General features: G+C 42.3%; 2 protein-coding genes across 4 annotated transcripts; both read right to left on the reverse strand.

The window, feature by feature from the left end:
* Window positions 1-7714: 7714 nt before the first annotated feature.
* On the reverse strand, window positions 7715-9076 carry LOC142188806 (cocaine- and amphetamine-regulated transcript protein-like). Its single transcript, XM_075262029.1, has 3 exons — window positions 8918-9076; window positions 7901-7981; window positions 7715-7827 (listed from the first exon to the last, which is right to left on the reverse strand). Exons 1-3 carry the CDS (start codon window positions 9074-9076, stop codon window positions 7720-7722), a joined length of 348 nt encoding a protein of 115 aa, XP_075118130.1. The 3' UTR covers window positions 7715-7719.
* A 2883-nt stretch (window positions 9077-11959) lies between these two features.
* On the reverse strand, window positions 11960-18699 carry CREB3L4 (cAMP responsive element binding protein 3 like 4). Of its 3 annotated transcripts, none has more exons than XM_075262001.1 (10): window positions 18630-18699; window positions 18058-18249; window positions 17233-17500; window positions 14121-14248; window positions 13960-14046; window positions 13743-13849; window positions 13593-13661; window positions 13423-13507; window positions 13256-13355; window positions 11960-13054 (listed from the first exon to the last, which is right to left on the reverse strand). In XM_075262001.1, the coding sequence occupies exons 2-10, from the start codon at window positions 18211-18213 to the stop codon at window positions 12789-12791; spliced, it is 1266 nt and encodes a 421-aa protein (XP_075118102.1). In that variant the 5' UTR covers window positions 18214-18249; window positions 18630-18699; the 3' UTR covers window positions 11960-12788. The 3 variants fall into 3 exon arrangements, with proteins under 3 accessions (XP_075118102.1, XP_075118101.1, XP_075118100.1); XM_075262000.1 differs by having other exon boundaries at window positions 14121-14245; window positions 18043-18249; XM_075261999.1 differs by having other exon boundaries at window positions 18043-18249.
* Between the last annotated feature and the right edge of the window lie 3920 nt (window positions 18700-22619).

Consider the following 22619-nt stretch of genomic DNA (forward strand, 5'->3'; position numbering starts at 1 on the left):
GTAGTTATATTCTTGTACATAGGAGGTAGTATTATAGTAGTTATATTCTTGTACATAGGAGTAGTATTATAGTAGTTATATTCTTGTACATAGGAGCAGTATTATAGTAGTTATAGTCTTGTACATAGGAGGTAGTATTATAGTAGTTATATTCTTGTACATAGGAGGTAGTATTATAGTAGTTATATTCTTGTACATAGGAGCAGTATTATAGTAGTTATATTCTTGTACATAGGGGGCAGTATTATAGTAGTTATATTCTTGTACATAGGAGTAGTATTATAGTAGTTATATTCTTGTACATAGGAGTAGTATTATAGTAGATATATTCTTGTACATAGGGGGCAGTATTATAGTAGTTATATTCTTGTACATAGGAGGTAGTATTATAGTAGTTATATTCTTGTACATAGGAGGTAGTATTATAGTAGTTATATTCTTGTACATAGGAGTAGTATTATAGTAGTTATATTCTTGTACATAGGAGTAGTATTATAGTAGTTATATTCTTGTACATAGGAGCAGTATTATAGTAGTTATATTCTTGTACATAGGAGTAGTAGTATTATAGTAGTTATATTCTTGTACATAGGAGCAGTATTATAGTAGTTATATTCTTGTACATAGGAGTAGTATTATAGTTGTTATATACTTGTACATAAGAGGTAGTATTATAGTAGTTATATTCTTGTACATAGGAGCAGTATTATAGTAGTTATAGTCTTGTACATAGGAGTAGTATTATAGTAGTTATATTCTTGTACATAGGAGGTATTATTATAGCAGTTATATTCTTGTACATAGGAGCAGTATTATAGTAGTTATATTCTTGTACATAGGGGCAGTATTATAGTAGTTATATTCTTGTACATAGGAGGTAGTATTATAGTAGTTATAGTCTTGTACATAGGAGTAGTATTATAGTAGTTATATTCTTGTACATAGGAGGTATTATTATAGTAGTTATATTCTTGTACATAGGAGCAGTATTATAGTAGTTATATTCTTGTACATAGGAGCAGTATTATAGTAGTTATATTCTTGTACATAGGAGTAGTATTATAGTTGTTATATACTTGTACATAAGAGGTAGTATTATAGTAGTTATATTCTTGTACATAGGAGCAGTATTATAGTAGTTATAGTCTTGTACATAGGAGCAGTATTATAGTAGTTATAGTCTTGTACATAGGAGTAGTATTATAGTAGTTATATTCTTGTACATAGGAGGTATTATTATAGTAGTTATATTCTTGTACATAGGAGCAGTATTATAGTAGCTATATTCTTGTACATAGGAGGTAGTATTATAGTAGTTATATTCTTGTACATAGGAGGTATGATTATAGCAGTTATATTCTTGTACATAGGAGCAGTATTATAGTAGTTATATTCTTGTACATAGGGGCAGTATTATAGTAGTTATATTCTTGTACATAGGAGGTAGTATTATAGTAGTTATAGTCTTGTACATAGGAGTAGTATTATAGTAGTTATATTCTTGTACATAGGAGGTATTATTATAGTAGTTATATTCTTGTACATAGGAGCAGTATTATAGTAGTTATATTCTTGTACATAGGAGCAGTATTATAGTAGTTATATTCTTGTACATAGGAGTAGTATTATAGTTGTTATATACTTGTACATAAGAGGTAGTATTATAGTAGTTATATTCTTGTACATAGGAGCAGTATTATAGTAGTTATAGTCTTGTACATAGGAGCAGTATTATAGTAGTTATAGTCTTGTACATAGGAGTAGTATTATAGTAGTTATATTCTTGTACATAGGAGGTAGTATTATAGTAGTTATATTCTTGTACATAGGAGGTAGTATTATAGTAGTTATATTCTTGTACATAGGAGGTAGTATTATAGTAGTTACAGTCTTGTACATAGGAGGTAGTATTATAGTAGTTATAGTCTTGTACATGGGAGGTAGTATTATAGTAGTTATATTCTTGTACATAGGAGGTAGTATTATAGTAGTTATATTCTTGTACATAGGAGGTAGTATTATAGTAGTTATATTCTTGTACATAGGAGTAGTATTATAGTAGTTATATTCTTGTACATAGGAGGTAGTATTATAGTAGTTATAGTCTTGTACATAGGAGGTAGTATTATAGTAGTTATATTCTTGTACATAGGAGGTAGTATTATAGTAGTTATATTCTTGTACATAGGAGGTAGTATTATAGTAGTTATATTCTTGTACATAGGAGTAGTATTATAGTAGTTATATTCTTGTACATAGGAGTAGTATTATAGTAGTTATATTCTTGTACATAGGAGCAGTATTATAGTAGTTATATTCTTGTACATAGGAGTAGTATTATAGTAGTTATATACTTGTACATAAGAGGTAGTATTATAGTAGTTATATTCTTGTACATAGGGGCAGTATTATAGTAGTTATATTCTTGTACATAGGGGCAGTATTATAGTAGTTATATTCTTGTACATAGGAGTAGTATTATAGTAGTTATATTCTTGTACATAGGAGTAGTATTATAGTAGTTATATTCTTGTACATAGGAGTAGTATTATAGTAGTTATATTCTTGTACATAGGAGTAGTATTATAGTAGTTATATTCTTGTACATAGGAGTAGTATTATAGTAGTTATATTCTTGTACATAGGAGGTAGTATTATAGTAGCTATATTCTTGTACATAGGAGTAGTATTATAGTAGTTATATTCTTGTACATAGGAGTAGTATTATAGTAGTTATATTCTTGTACATAGGAGCAGTATTATAGTAGTTATATTCTTGTACATAGGTGTAGTATTATAGTAGTTATATTCTTGTACATAGTAGGTAGTATTATAGTAGTTACATTCTTGTACATAGGAGCAGTATTATAGTAGTTATATTCTTGTACATAGGAGGTAGTATTATAGTAGTTATATTCTTGTACATAGGAGTAGTATTATAGTAGTTATATTCTTGTATATAGGAGGTAGTATTATAGTAGTTATATTCTTGTATATAGGAGCAGTATTATAGTAGTTACTGTATATTCTTGTACATAGGAGTAGTATTATAGTAGTTATATTCTTGTACATAGTAGGTAGTATTATAGTAGTTATATTCTTGTACATAGGAGCAGTATTATAGTAGTTATATTCTTGTACATAGGAGTAGTAATATAGTAGTTATATTCTTGTACATAGGAGTAGTATTATAGTAGTTATATTCTTGTACATAGGAGCAGTATTATAGTAGTTATATTCTTGTACATAGGAGCAGTATTATAGTAGTTATATTCTTGTACATAGGAGCAGTATTATAGTAGTTATATTCTTGTACATAGGAGCAGTATTATAGTAGTTATATTCTTGTATATAGGAGGTAGTATTATAGTAGTTATATTCTTGTATATAGGAGCAGTATTATAGTATTTATATTCTTGTACATAGGAGTAGTAATATAGTAGTTATATTCTTGTACATAGGAGTAGTATTATAGTAGTTATATTCTTGTACATAGGAGCAGTATTATAGTAGTTATATTCTTGTACATAGGAGCAGTATTATAGTAGTTATATTCTTGTACATAGGAGTAGTATTATAGTAGTTATATTCTTGTACATAGGAGGTAGTATTATAGTAGTTATATTCTTGTACATAGGAGCAGTATTATAGTAGTTATATTCTTGTACATAGGAGTAGTATTATAGTAGTTATATTCTTGTATATAGGAGGTAGTATTATAGTAGCTATATTCTTGTACATAGGAGGTAGTATTATAGTAGTTATATTCTTGTATATAGGAGGTAGTATTATAGTAGTTATATTCTTGTACATAGGAGCAGTATTATAGTAGTTATATTCTTGTACATAGGAGTAGTATTATAGTAGTTATATTCTTGTACATAGGAGGTAGTATTATAGTAGTTATATTCTTGTACATAGGAGGTAGTATTATAGTAGTTATATTCTTGTACATAGGAGTAGTATTATAGTAGTTATATTCTTGTATATAGGAGGTAGTATTATAGTAGCTATATTCTTGTACATAGGAGGTAGTATTATAGTAGTTATATTCTTGTATATAGGAGGTAGTATTATAGTAGTTATATTCTTGTACATAGGAGGTAGTATTATAGTAGTTATATTCTTGTACATAGGAGCAGTATTGTAGTAGTTATATTCTTGTACATAGGAGTATTATAGTAGTTATATTCTTGTATATAGGAGGTAGTATTATAGTAGCTATATTCTTGTACATAGGAGGTAGTATTATAGTAGTTATATTCTTGTACATAGGAGTAGTATTATAGTAGTTATATTCTTGTACATAGGAGTAGTATTATAGTAGTTATATTCTTGTACATAGGAGTAGTATTATAGTAGTTATATTCTTGTATATAGGAGGTAGTATTATAGTAGCTATATTCTTGTACATAGGAGGTAGTATTATAGTAGTTATATTCTTGTACATAGGAGGTAGTATTATAGTAGTTATATTCTTGTACATAGGAGTAGTATTATAGTAGTTATATTCTTGTACATAGGAGTAGTATTATAGTAGTTATATTCTTGTATATAGGAGCAGTATTATAGTAGTTATATTCTTGTACATAGGAGGTAGTATTATAGTAGTTATATTCTTGTACATAGGAGTAGTATTATAGTAGTTATATTCTTGTACATAGGAGTAGTATTATAGTAGTTATATTCTTGTACATAGGAGGTAGTATTATAGTAGTTATATTCTTGTACATAGGAGTAGTATTATAGTAGTTATATTCTTGTACATAGGAGTAGTATTATAGTAGTTATATTCTTGTACATAGGAGTAGTATTATAGTAGTTATATTCTTGTACATAGGAGTAGTATTATAGTAGTTATATTCTTGTACATAGGAGCAGTATTATAGTAGTTATATTCTTGTACATAGGAGGTAGTATTATAGTAGTTATATTCTTGTACATAGGAGTAGTATTATAGTAGTTATATTCTTGTACATAGGAGTAGTATTATAGTAGTTATATTTTTGTACATAGGAGTAGTATTATAGTAGTTATATTCTTGTATATAGGAGCAGTATTATAGTAGTTATATTCTTGTACATAGGAGGTAGTATTATAGTAGTTATATTCTTGTACATAGGAGCAGTATTATAGTAGTTATATTATTGTACATAGGGGGCAGTATTATAGTAGTTATATTCTTGTACATAGGAGTAGTATTATAGTAGTTATATTCTTGTACATAGGAGTAGTATTATAGTAGTTATATTTTTGTACATAGGAGTAGTATTATAGTAGTTATATTCTTGTATATAGGAGCAGTATTATAGTAGTTATATTCTTGTACATAGGAGGTAGTATTATAGTAGTTATATTCTTGTACATAGGAGTAGTATTATAGTAGTTATTTTCTTGTACATAGGAGTAGTATTATAGTAGTTATATTCTTGTACATAGGAGTAGTATTATAGTAGTTATATTTTTGTACATAGGAGTAGTATTATAGTAGTTATATTCTTGTATATAGGAGCAGTATTATAGTAGTTATATTCTTGTACATAGGAGGTAGTATTATAGTAGTTATATTCTTGTACATAGGAGCAGTATTATAGTAGTTATATTCTTGTACATAGGGGGCAGTATTATAGTAGTTATATTCTTGTACATAGGAGTAGTATTATAGTAGTTATATTCTTGTACATAGGAGTAGTATTATAGTAGTTATATTTTTGTACATAGGAGTAGTATTATAGTAGTTGTATTCTTGTATATAGGAGCAGTATTATAGTAGTTATATTCTTGTACATAGGAGTAGTATTATAGTAGTTATATTTTTGTACATAGGAGTAGTATTATAGTAGTTGTATTCTTGTATATAGGAGCAGTATTATAGTAGTTATATTCTTGTACATAGGAGTAGTATTATAGTAGTTATATTCTTGTACATAGGAGTAGTATTATAGTAGTTATATTCTTGTACATAGGAGGTAGTATTATAGTAGTTATATTCTTGTACATAGGAGTAGTATTATAGTAGTTATATTCTTGTACATAGGAGTAGTATTATAGTAGTTATATTCTTGTACATAGGAGTAGTATTATAGTAGTTATATTCTTGTACATAGGAGTAGTATTATAGTAGTTATATTCTTGTACATAGGAGCAGTATTATAGTAGTTATATTCTTGTACATAGGAGTAGTATTATAGTAGTTATATTCTTGTACATAGGAGTAGTATTATAGTGGTTATATTCTTGTACATAGGAGCAGTATTATAGTAGTTATATTCTTGTACATAGGAGTAGTATTATAGTAGTTATATTCTTGTACATAGGAGGTAGTATTATAGTAGTTATATTCTTGTACATAGGAGCAGTATTATAGTAGTTATATTCTTGTACATAGGAGTAGTATTATAGTAGTTATATTCTTGTACATAGGAGGTAGTATTATAGTAGTTATATTCTTGTACATAGGAGTAGTATTATAGTAGTTATATTCTTATACACAGGAGGTAGTATTATAGTAGTTATATTCTTGTACATAGGAGTAGTATTATAGTAGTTATATTCTTATACACAGGAGGTAGTATTATAGTAGTTATATTCTTGTACATAGGAGCAGTATTATAGTAGTTATATTCTTGTACATAGGAGCAGTATTATAGTAGTTATATTCTTGTACATAGGAGCAGTATTATAGTAGTTATATTCTTGTACATAGGAGCAGTATTATAGTAGTTATAGTCTTGTACATAGGAGGTAGTATTATAGTAGTTATATTCTTGTACATAGGAGGTAGTATTATAGTAGTTATATTCTTGTACATAGGAGTAGTATTATAGTAGTTATATTCTTGTACATAGGAGGTAGTATTATAGTAGTTATATTCTTGTACATAGGAGTAGTATTATAGTAGTTATAGTCTTGTACATAGGAGCAGTATTATAGTAGTTATATTCTTTTATATAGGGGGCAGTATTATTGTTAGATACCATATGATGGTGTATTCTGTGGTTTGTTTTCTCCAGGTTGTTTTCCTCAGTACCTGCAGTGACGCCAGTATTAGATGTTGGGGTTATTCCTGGTGGATGATGGGTGTAATCTCCTTATGTAACATGTGCGATGATCTGCGGCTCTGTGAGATTATCTGTGCACTTTGAGGTGATCACAGTTACATTATTATGTAATAGTCACCATGTCACACCCTCAGTGGCGCCCCCTGCTGTCTGCTTGTTCCCATGATAACACCTCCTGTCCCTGGTAGGTACCTTACACCAGACTCCCCTCTCTCTTACGTATCATATAGGAGGTCTCCTGTCCCTATGATAACACCAATCTGCTAGTGAGCTCAGGCAGGAAGTGTTATCATGGGGACCCCATAAACGTACAAGGCTCTAAGCCTGAGATCAGGCCTGTATGTTGTTACACTCCTCACAGCAGCGCAGATAGTTTCAGGAACCCAAAACACAAGGAGGCATCTATACTAATTCTTTATTATCATACAAAGAGTCATATAAAACACATGTAGTCTGCGAGTGTTCTCTGTTATCAGACAGAACAAGGTACAGGACACAATGACAAGTCAGGTGAGGATATTACACAGCGCCCTCCACAGGCAGAGCGAAGCAGGGGCGCTCTCTGAGTGTATATATAGCCGTCAGGGCACTACAACATGGTATATGGGGAGGGGGTATAATAACGGGAGATGTGGCCCCTCAGGATAGGCCCCGCAGTCTAGTAACAGCGCAGCATGAAGGTATTACAGGAGGCCCCGCGGAGGCAGTCACACAGCTTCCCGATGCGCGGTCCGTGCTTCATGGCGCAGCGCTCCCCGACATCACACTGTACAGAGAATAGATAGTCAGCTCTGAGGGCGAGTCACACTGGACAGCACACACAATACGCAGAGCCTCACCCGGGGAACCTGCAGCGCCTTCTTCTCCAGGACCAGGGCTTTATCCTGTGTGTAGTCCAGTATGTCTCCAAGGGCCACAGCCTGGAAGACAAGGGGTTAATCACACTGACAGGTGAGGGGGCTGAGCAATACTCTGCAGAGGGGTCATTGGTGTAATAGTCTGCAGGATATATCACTATGTATCAGGAGGTAGAGAGGACAGAGCGATGTTCTGCAGAGAGGTCAGTGGTGTAATAATCTGCACGATAGATCACTGTGTATCAGGAGGTAGAGAGGACAGAGCGATGTTCTGCAGAGAGGTCAGTGTTGTAATAGTCTGCAGGATATATCACTATGTATCAGGAGGTAAAGGAGCGATGTTCTGCAGATGTGTAGGGAGGTCAGTGGTGTAATAGTCTGCAGGAGATATCACTATGTATCAGGAGGTAGAGAGGACAGAGCGATGTTCTGCAGATCTGTAGAGAGGTCAGTGTTGTAATAGTCTGCAGGAGATATCACTATGTATAAGGAGATAGAGAGGACAGAGCAATGTTCTGCAGATGTGTAGGGAGGTCAGTGGTGTAATAGTCTGCAGGATATATCACTATGTATAGGATGTAGAGAGGATAGAGCGATCTTCTGCAGATCTGTAGAGAGGACAGTGGTGTAATAGTCTGCAGGATATATCACTATGCATCAGGAGGTAGAGAAGACAGCGCGATGTTCTGCAGATCTGTAGAGAGAACAGTGGTGTAATAGTCTGCAGGATAGATCACTGTGTATCAGGAGGTAGAGAGGACAGCGCGATGTTCTGCAGATCTGTAGAGAGAACAGTGGTGTAATAGTCTGCAGCATATATCACTATGTATCAGGAGGTAGAGGAGCGATGTTCTGCAGATGTGTAGAGAGGTCAGTGGTGTAATAGTCTGCAGGATAGATCAGTATGTATCAGGAGGTAGAGGAGCGATGTTCTGCAGGTCTGTAGGTATGCACACCCTCTCCTGTATCCTACCCCCTAGTATACATATATATACTCACCAGGCTGTTGGCCTGCAGGGGGAGCTCTTCCTCCTGATATACTTCCAGTCTGGGGTCCTCACTTTTCCCCGGCAGGATGAGTGCAGACAGGTATAGCGCCATCAGGAGGGCGCAGTGTTTGGGGGACGTCTGGGCAGGGCAGCGCCTCGCTCTCGCCATAGCTGGGTGTTCAGTGTTCTGACTAGTCGGGGTCCCGGGCTCTTATATACACATCTCTGCGCCCCCTCCTCACATACAAGGCGATGAGCTCCACCTCACCTCTGATCATGGACACCGATAACACTGACGCCAGCAGCTGACGGACAGCCATGGGCAGCCGCTCCCCCCTGCCTGTATCTCACTGCTGAGGGTCTGCTACTATCGGATCTTATCTGGATAATCCTCTGCGATGTAATCACCGCTGTAAGACATATTCCTATCCAGAGATGACAGTCTAGGACTCACACGGGATTGTCTTCGGTTACGAGACCTTCAGCTGTGTGAGCAGGGGTAGCTGGGGGTCCTAGAAGCACAAGGTATGGCCGTATACCTCATAGAATGTGTATTCTATACTCCGCCAGTGTATGTGTATGTATACAGGTAGATGATGTTCCGCACATGGCCACTAGGTGGCAAGAGATCTATAAGTGAAGCAACCTCACAGGAGGTCAGTGCCGAAACAAAATGGCCACCTCCTTGTAGACTCCCACGTCGAGGTAATATATGGGGCTGCAAATATCAGGAAGGAACACACCAGGTGGAGTCCGCCATCGCATCTACACATGAAGAACAACAGGATGAAGATTAAAGTCTGTGTAACCAGATGCGAGTGCTGGATTGGTTGCTGACGGATTCACAATCTTGTAATAGTCATGTGGGAGGGGCCTAGATTGTGGGTGTGGCTTTTAAGGTGGACGATAGAGCTGATTTAACCAGGATAGGGTTTCCCACTTAGAACATTTATCACCCATTGGGATCCTCCTCCCTACCATGTGCTTTAGACAGGTGATGAAGGGTTAAATGCACTTGACCCAACACTATAACAAAGCCTTAGCTCCACCTCTTGTGTCCACGGACTGGTGGCTGCTCTCCTTGTCAGGGATTATTTGGTTCCTCGCACTACACTTGATGGCACTGAAAACCAGAAGCAAACTCAAAAAGTTTTGCTAGACCTGTCGCCAAGACAGGACAGGCGTCTTGCACGGTTAGTCTTACCACCCCTTCGAATCTTCTGTCCTTATATTTTCCTTATATTCATACCATTGGCTACAAGGATCAAGTAAGACCTCCAAGATGGTCTTCATACTATTCTGGAGAAGAAGCCTGTGGAGGAAGAGTTGGGGAACCTCCTGGAGTCTTCTACTCAGACCAGAGCTGGGACCATGGAAGAGTCTGCTCTACGAGAATCTGGAGGGGTCCAACCTTATCATCACAAGAACCATGGGCATATCTAAGGCAGCTTCTCTATCTTCTTGGCCACCAGAGGAATGTGCGCTAAAAGATTCTCTATGAGGTGGGACCAGAGAAGGAACCATCTTTTGGAGATATTGTCCAGTTCTTTCAGCTCCAATATTATTACAATCCAGGTCACCTCACTTTTGACCTTCTGGTTAAGATCCTATCAAGGGACTCCTTAATGAAGCAGGTCTTACTGATCATTCAGAAGCTTTGGCCCACTAGAATCGAATTCTGTGTCCTGGAGGAGAAGTTTGGGAAACTCTGGAGTCTTCTTAGACCAGACCTGGGACTAGAGAACTGTCAGGACTCTGAGAGCCAGGAGGTGTCCGACCTCATAGTCCATAACCTTCAATGCTAAGAACCACAGGCTTATCAGAATAGTCTCCTGAGGAATGTCAACAAGTTCTTTGTGAGGTGGTGTGACCAGAGAAGGAATCTCCTTTGGAGACATCTTACACTCCTTAATGGATGTATTTGAGCCCCGGGACCATCAGACTCGAGGTATCAAATTCTCTATTCTGGAGGAGAAGTCAGGGAACCTACTGGAGTTTTCTGCTCATACCTGACATGGGCCATGGAATGGTCAGCGCCTAAAGAATCTGCAGGTTTTGGACTCATGGCCTAGAAGATGGTGGGCTTTTACTAAAAACCATAGTGTTATTGGTGGCAGCAGTCTCTACCCTCTTGTCTGCTTGAGAAATATCAATCTCCAAAGGTTTGGTCTTCCTGGTTAAGCCACTATCAAGGTAACCCCGATGATGGAGTTCCTACTGACCATCCGTGATCTTCGGCCTACTACACTGGGAACCTGCTGGAGTTTTCTGACCAGGTTGGACACTGAGCCACAGTACAGTCAGTGTGCCATGAACCTGAAGTTGTTGACCTGATGCCGTCGAAGGTGATGGGCGTCTACTAAGAACCATGATGCAGCAGTCTCTACAGCAGTCTTGGCTTCCTGAGGAACGTCAACGAATACATTTTTTTAATTTCCATATTAATGAGTTGGAGGGACCTGAGAAGGAACCATCCTTTGGCGAGATCTTTCGATACTATCAGAATCCAGATCTCCACACAGATAACCTTACTGGTTACACCTTCATCAAGAAATCCACCATTGAAGCAGTTCCTACAATCTGTAGCCAACTAGAACCAAATCCTTTCTGAAGATGAATTTACCGCAGGTCCTAATGAACAAGCCTTCGAACCACCATAGACACCACACACGGGACCGATCTGAGAAGGTGGCCTTCTTGGTTGTGATCACATCATTGAAATAACCAAAGAGTATTACGTGTCCGACCATGGAGAGAAGGTGGTTTAGAGGACTCGGCTTTGCTGTAGCTTGAAATATCCTTCCTTCTCCAATACAGACCAGGAGATAGTCCCACACGAGTAGAGGCGGCACCCTATGGGATGAGGGTCAATCTCTGGAGGTCGATCTGTCCTGGAGAAAGGGTTTCCGGAGGAATCAAGTTTCTATAGAGAGTGATCCACGTCCACCATAACTAGGTACCTAAAGGGCAGCAGAGACGTCCTCAGGACTGACCAGCACCTACAAACTAAATATTATCTTTATTATAGTATTTACCAAATCTCATCGTGTTCCCAGGAGATTATCATCAGAACCCCCAACTATAAGAGAATCATCCGGAATATAAATATTATAAAACATCTCTCTGAATATCAGGAAGATCCAGTCCAGCAGGAGATAATCGGTACGAGCACCGAGAGGAGGAGACAAGATGGAGTCACACCCCTTATACTGCAGAACAGCTGCTACTACTGACAACCAGCCTGTATATATCAGGTGTGAGAGGTTGTCACAGCCCCGCCCCCTCAGTGACATCACTGATATAATGACATGTGATCAGACATGAGCTCCGCCCCCTTATACTACAGTACAGCTATTCATCTATTACTACTGACAACCAGCCTGTATATATCAGGTCTCAGAGGTTGTCACAGCCCCGCCCCCTGTTACTGAAAGCACTGATATAATGACATGAGCTCCGCCCCCTTGTACTACAGTACAGCTAGTCATCTTTTACTACTGACAACCAGCCTGTATACATCATGTCTCAGAGGTTGTCACAGCCCTGCCCCGTTACTGACAACCACCTTTATACATTATGTTCAGCTATTCATTTATTACTACTGACAACCAGCCTGTTATATCATATCTGAGAGGTTGTCACAGCTCCGCCCCCTGCGGATACTCAGGATTCGGATCATCTCTGATCACTATGGCGGAGGGTCCATGTTTGCATAGAGTGAGGTGTGTATTGGGGGCTGACCGCTGTGCCATGCAGTTTTTGGGGCGCTCCCTGTCACCTCCTCCTCTCACCTTGTACCAGTGCAGAGTCTACATGTAACATGTCCAATCACAGTTAGCGGTGAGTATCACGAGTACAGTCCGTGTAACAGCAGAGAGCGGTCACATCTCATCAGTCCTCCCTGTTTTAGACAAGTCCCTCAGAGCAGCGCTCTCCTGGAGCAGGGGTGCTGTCTCTTTCTCTGTGGAGATGACAGGAGGGACTCTGTCCTTGGAGACCTCCGGCCTGGTGTCTTGTTCTACGATATCTGGAGTCCTCACTATGTTCTCCGCCATCTTGTCTTGCGGTTCGGGGGCTGGGTTGGCAGCTATCGGCGTCTCTGTGCTCTCCACAAATCCATCTTTATTCAGAATATTTCTTGAGATGACTGCAGTAGAAGAGATCACGACCATTAGGATCCAGACAGATGTCACCCTGCCCCCCACCACTGACCTCTTAAGCCTAAGGCCCCATGTAGCGTCCCGCTGGGCGTAGTTTTCCACTTTGCAGTGACTGTATAATGCCGCGTTTCCGCCACCTAGGACCCTGACCTAAAGGGTAACTCTACTCCAAGACTCTGTCCTCTTACCTCCAGTTGGCATGTAGGTGGTGCCGTCACTCGGGGCGTCTCCAGAGCGCAGGGGGTGATAGTTGGGGTAGATGAGTAAACCCAAGGAGAAGAAGAGAATCTGCAAGAGAGTGTCAGTTCAGTGACAAGTGGCGGCTGGCGGCAGAGGGGGATGGGGCAGGACTTACCAGGACGCAGGTGCCGGTCTGGGCGGCCTTGTTTGCCGTCTGCTTGATCAGGGTCTGCAGTTTACGCAGTTGTGTGATGAGTGATCTACAGGGGAATTAAAAGTCATGTGATCTGTCCCTTATATCACAGCGCCCCCCGCAGTCCCTGACCAGACCCCAGCCATACTCACATGTTGTGCTTCTCTAACTCCAGAACCTTTTTGTGAAGCTCCTGATTCTGTACAGAACAGGCGGCGACTCTAGAATTAAAGAGACAGCGCTTGTTATTCTGTATCCTACACAGCAGGGGGAGTTGTGAGCTTAGAGGACTCTTCTCTCACCTGCTTTCCAGGCCGTCAATATACTCCTTCTTGCGCCTCCTGCTGTCCTGGGCAGACTGTTTGTTTCTGATCTTCCTCCTTACTTTCTTAAGAATCCGTTCTTCTGCCTGCAGAAACAAGAAGGGGTTAATTCTGCCCTTAACATGACATGTATATGCCACCAGCTGGTCATCACTGGTACTGCACCCTATGTACATGGCAGGTCTGTAGCCTGTACCTTGGTGAGCGGCAGGTTGTTTGGCAGCGCCACCCCTTCCTGAGACAGCAGCCTCTTCTCCTCATCGGTCAGGTGAAGCTCTGGATACTGCAGACACAGATGTAGATCAGCAGATATAGGGTTAATCACAGAGGCGCGGGCACAATATAAAGATCCCTTACCAGAGACTCCACCGAGAGCAGGTCTGGAGTGGCGACTCTCCCGGGTAATGCCGCAGGTTTACGGAGGCCGGGCAGCTCACTGACTATACAGCTGTCTGGTATGAGCACAGGAGTGTGCCAGTCCTCTGCTGGGAAACACACGCAAAGATGAATATAATGCGAGAATCACTGTAATAAGACTGCTGTCAGACATTTCAGGAGAGAAGATGCTGATAACAGATAGTAATAGATTGTATTCTCCTGTCCTACAGTCGGCCTCGCCTCTCCTGACATGGCTGATAACAGATAGTAATAGATTGTATTCCCCTGTCCTACAGTCGGCCTCTCCTGACATGGCTGATAACAGATAGTAATAGATTGTATTCTCCTGTCCTACAGTCGGCCTCTCCTGACATGGCTGATAACAGATAGTAATAGATTGTATTCCCCAGTACTACAGTCGGCCTCTCCTCTCCTGACATGGCTGATAACAGATAGTAATAGATTGTATTCCCCTGTCCTACAGTCGGCCTCTCCCCTCCTGACATGACTGATAACAGATAGTAATAGATTGTATTCCCCTGTCCTACAGTCGGCCTCTCCTCTCCTGACATGGCTGATAACAGATAGTAATAGATTGTATTCCCCTGTCCTACAGTCGGCCTCTCCCCTCCTGACATGGCTGATACCAGATAGTAATAGATTGTATTCTCCTGTCCTACAGTCGGCCTCTCCTCTCCTGACATGGCTGATAACAGATAGTAATAGATTGTATTCCCCTGTCCTACAGTCGGCCTCTCCCCTCCTGACATGACTGATAACAGATAGTAATAGATTGTATTCTCCTGTCCTACAGTCAGCCTCTCCTGACATGGCTGATAACAGATAGTAATAGATTGTATTCCCCTGTCCTACAGTCTGCCTCTCCTGACATGGCTGATAACAGATAGTAATAGATTGTATTCTCCTGTCCTACAGTCGGCCTCTCCTGACATGGCTGATAACAGATAGTAATAGATTGTATTCCCCTGTCCTACAGTCGGCCTCTTGCCTCCTGACATGGCTGATAACAGATAGTAATAGATTGTATTCTCCTGTCCTACAGTCGGCCCCTCCTCTCCTGACATGGCTGATAACAGATAGTAATAGATTGTATTCCCTGTCCTACAGTCGGCCTCTCCTGACACGGCTGATAACAGATAGTAATAGATTGTATTCCCCAGTACTACAGTCGGCCTCTCCTCTCCTGACATGGCTGATAACAGCTAGTAATAGATTGTATTCCCCTGTCCTACAGTCGGCCTCTCCTGACATGGCTGATAACAGATAGTAATAGATTGTATTCCCCAGTACTACAGTCGGCCTCTCCTCTCCTGACATGGCTGATAACAGATAGTAATAGATTGTATTCCCCTGTCCTACAGTCGGCCTCTCCCCTCCTGACATGACTGATAACAGATAGTAATAGATTGTATTCTCCTGTCCTACAGTCGGCCTCTCCTGACATGGCTGATAACAGATAGTAATAGATTGTATTCCCCTGTCCTACAGTCGGCCTCTTGCCTCCTGACATGGCTGATAACAGATAGTAATAGATTGTATTCTCCTGTCCTACAGTCGGCCCCTCCTCTCCTGACATGGCTGATAACAGATAGTAATAGATTGTATTCCCCTGTCCTACAGTCGGCCTCTCCTGACACGGCTGATAACAGATAGTAATAGATTGTATTCTCCTGTCCTACAGTCAGCCTCTCCCCTCCTGACATGGCTGATAACAGATAGTAATAGATTGTATTCCCCTGTCCTACAGTCGGCCTCTCCTGACATGGCTGATAACAGATAGTAATAGATTGTATTCCCCTGTCCTACAGTCGGCCTCTCCCCTCCTGACATGGCTGATAACAGATAGTAATAGATTGTATTCCCCTGTCCTACAGTCGGCCTCTCCTCTCCTGACATGGCTGATAACAGATAGTAATAGATTGTATTCTCCTGTTCTACAGTCGGCCTCTCCTCTCCTGACATGGCTGATAACAGATAGTAATAGATTGTATTCTCCTGTCCTACAGTCGGCCTCTCCTCTCCTGACCTGGCTGATAACAGATAGTAATAGATTGTATTCACCTGTCCTACAGTCGGCCTCTCCTCTCCTGACATGGCTGATAACAGATAGTAATAGATTGTATTCTCCTGTCCTACAGTCGGCCTCTCCTCTCCTGACATGGCTGATAACAGATAGTAATAGATTGTATTCCCTGTCCTACAGTCGGCCTCTCTTCTCCTGACATGGCTGATAACAGATAGTAATAGATTGTATTCCCCTGTCCTACAGTCGGCCTCTCCTGACATGGCTGATAACAGATAGTAATAGATTGTATTCCCCTGTCCTACAGTCGGCCTCTCTTCTCCTGACATGGCTGATAACAGATAGTAATAGATTGTATTCCCCTGTCCTACAGTCGGCCTCTCTTCTCCTGACATGGCTGATAACAGATAGTAATAGATTGTATTCTCCTGTCCTACAGTCGGCCTCTCCTCTCCTGACATGGCTGATAACAGATAGTAATAGATTGTATTCTCCTGTCCTACAGTCGGCCTCTCCTCTCCTGACATGGCTGATAACAGATAGTAATAGATTGTATTCCCCTGTCCTACAGTCGGCCTCTCCTCTCCTGACATTGCTATATACATATGCCCTGTATTATGGGGTGCTGCTACATTTGGGGGTGCACACCTAGCTGTATACATATGCCCTGTATTATGGGGTGCTGCTACATTTTGGGGTGTACACCTAGCTGTATACATACGCCCTGTATTATGGGGTGCTGCTATATTTGGGGGTGCACACCTAGCTGTATACATATGCCCTGTATTATGGGGTGCTGCTATATTTGGGGGTGCACACCTAGCTGTATACATATGCCTTGCATTTTGGGGTGCTGCTATATTTGGGGGTGCACACCTAGCTGTATACATATGCCCTGTATTATGGGGTGCTGCTACATTTTGGGGTGTACACCTAGCTGTATACATACGCCCTGTATTATGGGGTGCTGCTATATTTGGGGGTGCACACCTAGCTGTATACATATGCCCTGTATTATGGGGTGCTGCTATATTTGGGGGTGCACACCTAGCTGTATAGAGATGACGCTGCTCATGTCCCCGCCTGTCTTCTGCTCCTCCATGGCCCCGATGTCGTACACCAGCTCATAGACTGGGGCGGGCTGGGACAGCGGGGCGCCCCCGTCACATTTAATGGGAGTGTCTGGGCGGGGGTCATCGGAGAAGCCGCTGTCACTCTCGGGGGACTCGCTGGCGGCCGCCTCGGTGCTGTACACATCGTTGGGGTTGATCATCATCTGCAGGAATTCGTCGGCATCTTCTCTGTCGCTGAGCCCCTGAAATGAATAGAGAGGACCAAGGTAACTAAAGGGTTAATAAGACTGGGCCTCAGCGACTCGTCAGGGTGTCCCAGGAAAGCTGGGTGATAACCAATATGGCTGCCTTTCAGCTTTCCTGTAGCCACTGGTGCCCTGTGAGGTGACAGCGCGAGCCATGACTATAGGACAGGTCTGAACAGTCTCCGATGTCTTCTCTGCGCTGCACGTGGTCGAGTACAGTCCAAAGCAAATATTTGTCCAGGGATTGGGGACATCGAAGACCAAACACGGGATCGAGATAACAACAGGATGTGGGCACTGCGGGCACCCTGGGAAACCCGGGCAACTACAAGTCTCAGAATACCCCAGCACTGCAGTATACAGTCAGTGACAACACCCCGCTATAAATAACTGCGCACAATACAGAGCGAAACACGAGGCAGTCACCGCCTCACACCTGCCCCTATATACAGTATATAATATATAGCATTACACATACAATAACACACTGCAGCGCCACCTAGTGGCCACAATACCAGCACAAACCACAGCACACTTACCGCCTGGCCACTGACCTGCCAGTCCTCGTATATCTTGTCACCTGGAAATCCGTGGGGTTCAGGTAACGGGAAGGTCACAGTGTCCGGCCCCGGAAACCCCTCTGAATGGAATAGATTGTCCTGTGGCTCAAACATGCATCCAAGTAAGAGGTCCGGCCTGGACGAGTCCATGTTAGGGGGGAAGGGGGGGGTGGAGAGGTGCTATCCCTATGGAGACAAACAGATGCTGTCAGGCCCTATGGGATCCCTATAGTATGGCTCCTAGATCGTCAGCTGTGTGACCAGCATTGACTAGCCATAGTGACCCGAGCGTATACAGGAGATTATATACCCACCACCCCCTCCCCTAAATCATCCCTATAGGACTCCTATAGCTGCTAGATCTCAGCCAGGCGGCCATGTGTACTGCTAGTATGGCTCCTAACACTGCAGCATTCACTAGCCATAGTGACCCGAGCACTCCAGCTCTGTACTGTCACCTATACAGTAGATTATATAACCCTATGGACCTGTCCGTGAACACCCCCTCCCCTAAATCATCGTTATAGGACTGCCTGTCCTCGGAGCCCCCCTGCAGCTCTCCTCACCGTCTCCTCGCTGCCTGCGCTGAGTAGTCTGCACGGTTCCAGGATCTGCACATCCTGGATGGGGCGCCAGGTACCACCCTCTGTTGTTTGGCAGGTTTCCTGGGTGTGGACCTCCCCCTTACACCTGTCGCACAGGTTAATGGTGACCGAGATTACACAGGTGTGTCCCTGCCGAGACGGAAGAGTCACTGCGAGAAGAGCACATTCTGCAGGTGGAGTGTGCTGAGGTGTACACAAGACCGACTGCGCAGCAGGAAGACCCAGCTGTAGCTGTATACAGGGCATTATAGTGTAAGGCAATGCACAAGAGTACACATCACACAAGGGGACACATACTGCACAAGGGGCCACACACTGCACAAGAGTACACATCACACAAGGGGACACATACTGCACAAGGGCCCACATCACACAAGGGGCCACACTGCACAAGAGTACACATCACACAAGGGGACACACACTGCACAAGAGTACACATCACACAAGGGGACACACACTGCACAAGGGCCCACATCACACAAGGGGCCACACACTGCACAAGAGTACACATCACACAAGGGGACACATACTGCACAAGGGCCCACATCACACAAGGGGACACACTGCACAAGAGTACACATCACACAAGGGGACACATACTGCACAAGGGCCCACATCACACAAGGGGACACACTGCACAAGAGTACACATCACACAAGGGGACACACTGCACAAGAGTACACATCACACAAGGGGACACACTGCACAAGAGTACACATCACACAAGGGGCCAAACACTGCACAAGAGTACACATCACACAATGGGACACACACTGCACAAGGGCCCACATCACACAAGGGGCCACACTGCACAAGAGTACACATCACACAAGGGGACACACACTGCACAAGAGTACACATCACACAAGGGGCCACACGCTGCACAAGAGTACACATCACACAAGGGGCCACACACTGCGCAAGAGTACACATCACACAAGGGGACACACACTGCACAAGAGGCCACATCACACAAGGGGACACACACTGCGCAAGAGTACACATCACACAAGGGGACACACACTGCGCAAGAGTACACATCACACAAGGGGACACACTGCACAAGAGTACACATCACACAAGGGGACACACTGCACAAGAGTACACATCACACAAGGGGACACACTGCACAAGAGTACACATCACACAAGGGGCCAAACACTGCACAAGAGTACACATCACACAATGGGACACACACTGCACAAGGGCCCACATCACACAAGGGGCCACACTGCACAAGAGTACACATCACACAAGGGGACACACTGCACAAGAGTACACATCACACAAGGGGCCACACGCTGCACAAGAGTACACATCACACAAGGGGCCACACACTGCGCAAGAGTACACATCACACAAGGGGACACACACTGCACAAGAGGCCACATCACACAAGGGGACACACACTGCGCAAGAGTACACATCACACAAGGGGACACACACTGCACAAGAGTACACATCACACAAGGGGACACACACTGCACAAGAGTACACATCACACAAGGGGACACGCACTGCACAAGAGTACACATCACACAAGGGGACACGCACTGCACAAGAGGCCACATCACACAAGGGGACACGCACTGCACAAGGGCCCACATCGCACAAGGGGACACACACTGCACAAGAGTACACATCACACAAGGGGCCACACACTGCACAAGAGTACACATCACACAAGGGGCCACACACTGCACAAGAGTACACATCACACAGGGACACACACACTGCACAAGGGCCCTCATCACACAAGGGGACACACACTGCACAAGAGTACACATCACACAAGGGGACACACACTGCACAAGAGGCCACATTGCACAACACATCACACAAGGGGACACACACTGCACAAGAGTACACATCACACAAGGGGACACACACTGCACAAGAGGCCACATTGCACAACACATCACACAAGGGGACACACACTGCACAAGAGTACACATCACACAAGGGGACACACACTGCACAAGAGTACACATCACACAAGGGGACACGCACTGCACAAGAGTACACATCACACAAGGGGACACGCACTGCACAAGAGTACACATCACACAAGGGGACACACATTGCACAAGAGTACACATCACACAAGGGGACACGCACTGCACAAGAGTACACATCACACAAGGGGACACGCACTGCACAAGAGCCCACATCACACAAGGGGACACACACTGCACAAGAGTACACATCACACAAGGGGACACACACTGCACAAGAGTACACATCACACAAGGGGACACACACTGTACAAGAGTACACATCACACAAGGGGACACGCACTGCACAAGAGGCCACATCGCACAAGGGGACACGCACTGCACAAGGGCCCACATCGCACAAGGGGACACACACTGCACAAGAGTACACATCACACAAGGGGCCACACACTGCACAAGAGTACACATCACACAGGGACACACACACTGCACAAGGGCCCTCATCACACAAGGGGACACACACTGCACAAGAGTACACATCACACAAGGGGCACACACTGCACAAGAGGCCACATTGCACAACACATCACACAAGGGGACACACACTGCACAAGAGGCCACATTGCACAATACAACACATCACACAAGGGGACACACACTGCACTAAAGAACACACTGCACAAGAGTACACACCCCAGAATAACAAGTCACATATCACACAAGAGGCCTTCATTGCACAAAAGTACACATATTGCACAAGAAGTTACATGGTGCAATAAAGTACACAAACTGTGTATAAGTACACACATCGCACAAGGAAGGACACACTGCACATGAAACCTCACACTGTGCAAGAGTTCACATACCATACAAGCGGCTACACATTTCACAAAAGTACACACACTGCACAAGAGTCCACACAGTGATAGCGCACTATAGAACACACTCTGTGCAAAGAGCACACACACCATTGTAAGAAGTCACCACTGCACAAAGGTATATACAAACACCATACAAGGGTTCACACCCTGCACAAGAGTCCAAACACCATAAAAGTATCTACACACTGCACAGACAGTCTATGCTCCGCAGCACAGGGGTGCACACACTGCAGGGTGCTGACCACCTCACAATCCGGCGGTCTTCATTTATAGGAGGTTTCTCTTCTCTAATTATATATATATATATATATATATATATATATATATATATATATATATACATATATATGAGTTTCTGTCTCTCTGTTTCTGTTCTTTATGCGCGACCAAGCGACAGGACCGATCTTCACCAAACTTGGCACCCAGGTGTCCAAGAAGGTTTTAGATTGGATCTCAACTCTCTCAGACAAAATCTTTCATTCATATTCCAACTGCCATACACACGGTCACTCCACATGTACAGAGAATTACTCCAGGTGTATCCAACATTGATATCCAAACTGAGATACACACATCATAGGATTAGATACACAGCTCAGCACACACACCAACACACATAAGATGATTAGATATACAGCTTAGCACACATCGGAGGATTAGATACACAGCTCAGCACACAGTATCACACATGAGAGGATTAGATACACAGCTCAGCACACACCAACACACATGAGAGGATTAGATACACAGCTCAGCACACAGTATCACACATCTGGGGATCAGATACACAGCTCAGCACACACTAACACACATCAGAAGATTAGATACACAGCTGAGCACACAGTATCGCACATCTGGGGATCAGGTACACAGCTCAGCACACACCAACACACATTAGAGGATTAGATACACAGCTCAGCACACACCATCAAACATCAGAGGATTAGATATACAGTTTGGCACACATCATCAAACATCAGGGAATTAGATACACAGTTTAGCACACACCAACAGACATGAGAGGATTAGATACACAGCTCAGCACACAGTATCACACATTATTATTATTATTGTTTATATAGCACCATTAATTCCATGGTGCTTTACATACAATA

The sequence above is a fragment of the Leptodactylus fuscus genome, unplaced genomic scaffold (assembly GCF_031893055.1).
Source record: "Leptodactylus fuscus isolate aLepFus1 unplaced genomic scaffold, aLepFus1.hap2 HAP2_SCAFFOLD_80, whole genome shotgun sequence".
NCBI classification, from domain to species: domain Eukaryota; kingdom Metazoa; phylum Chordata; class Amphibia; order Anura; family Leptodactylidae; genus Leptodactylus; species Leptodactylus fuscus.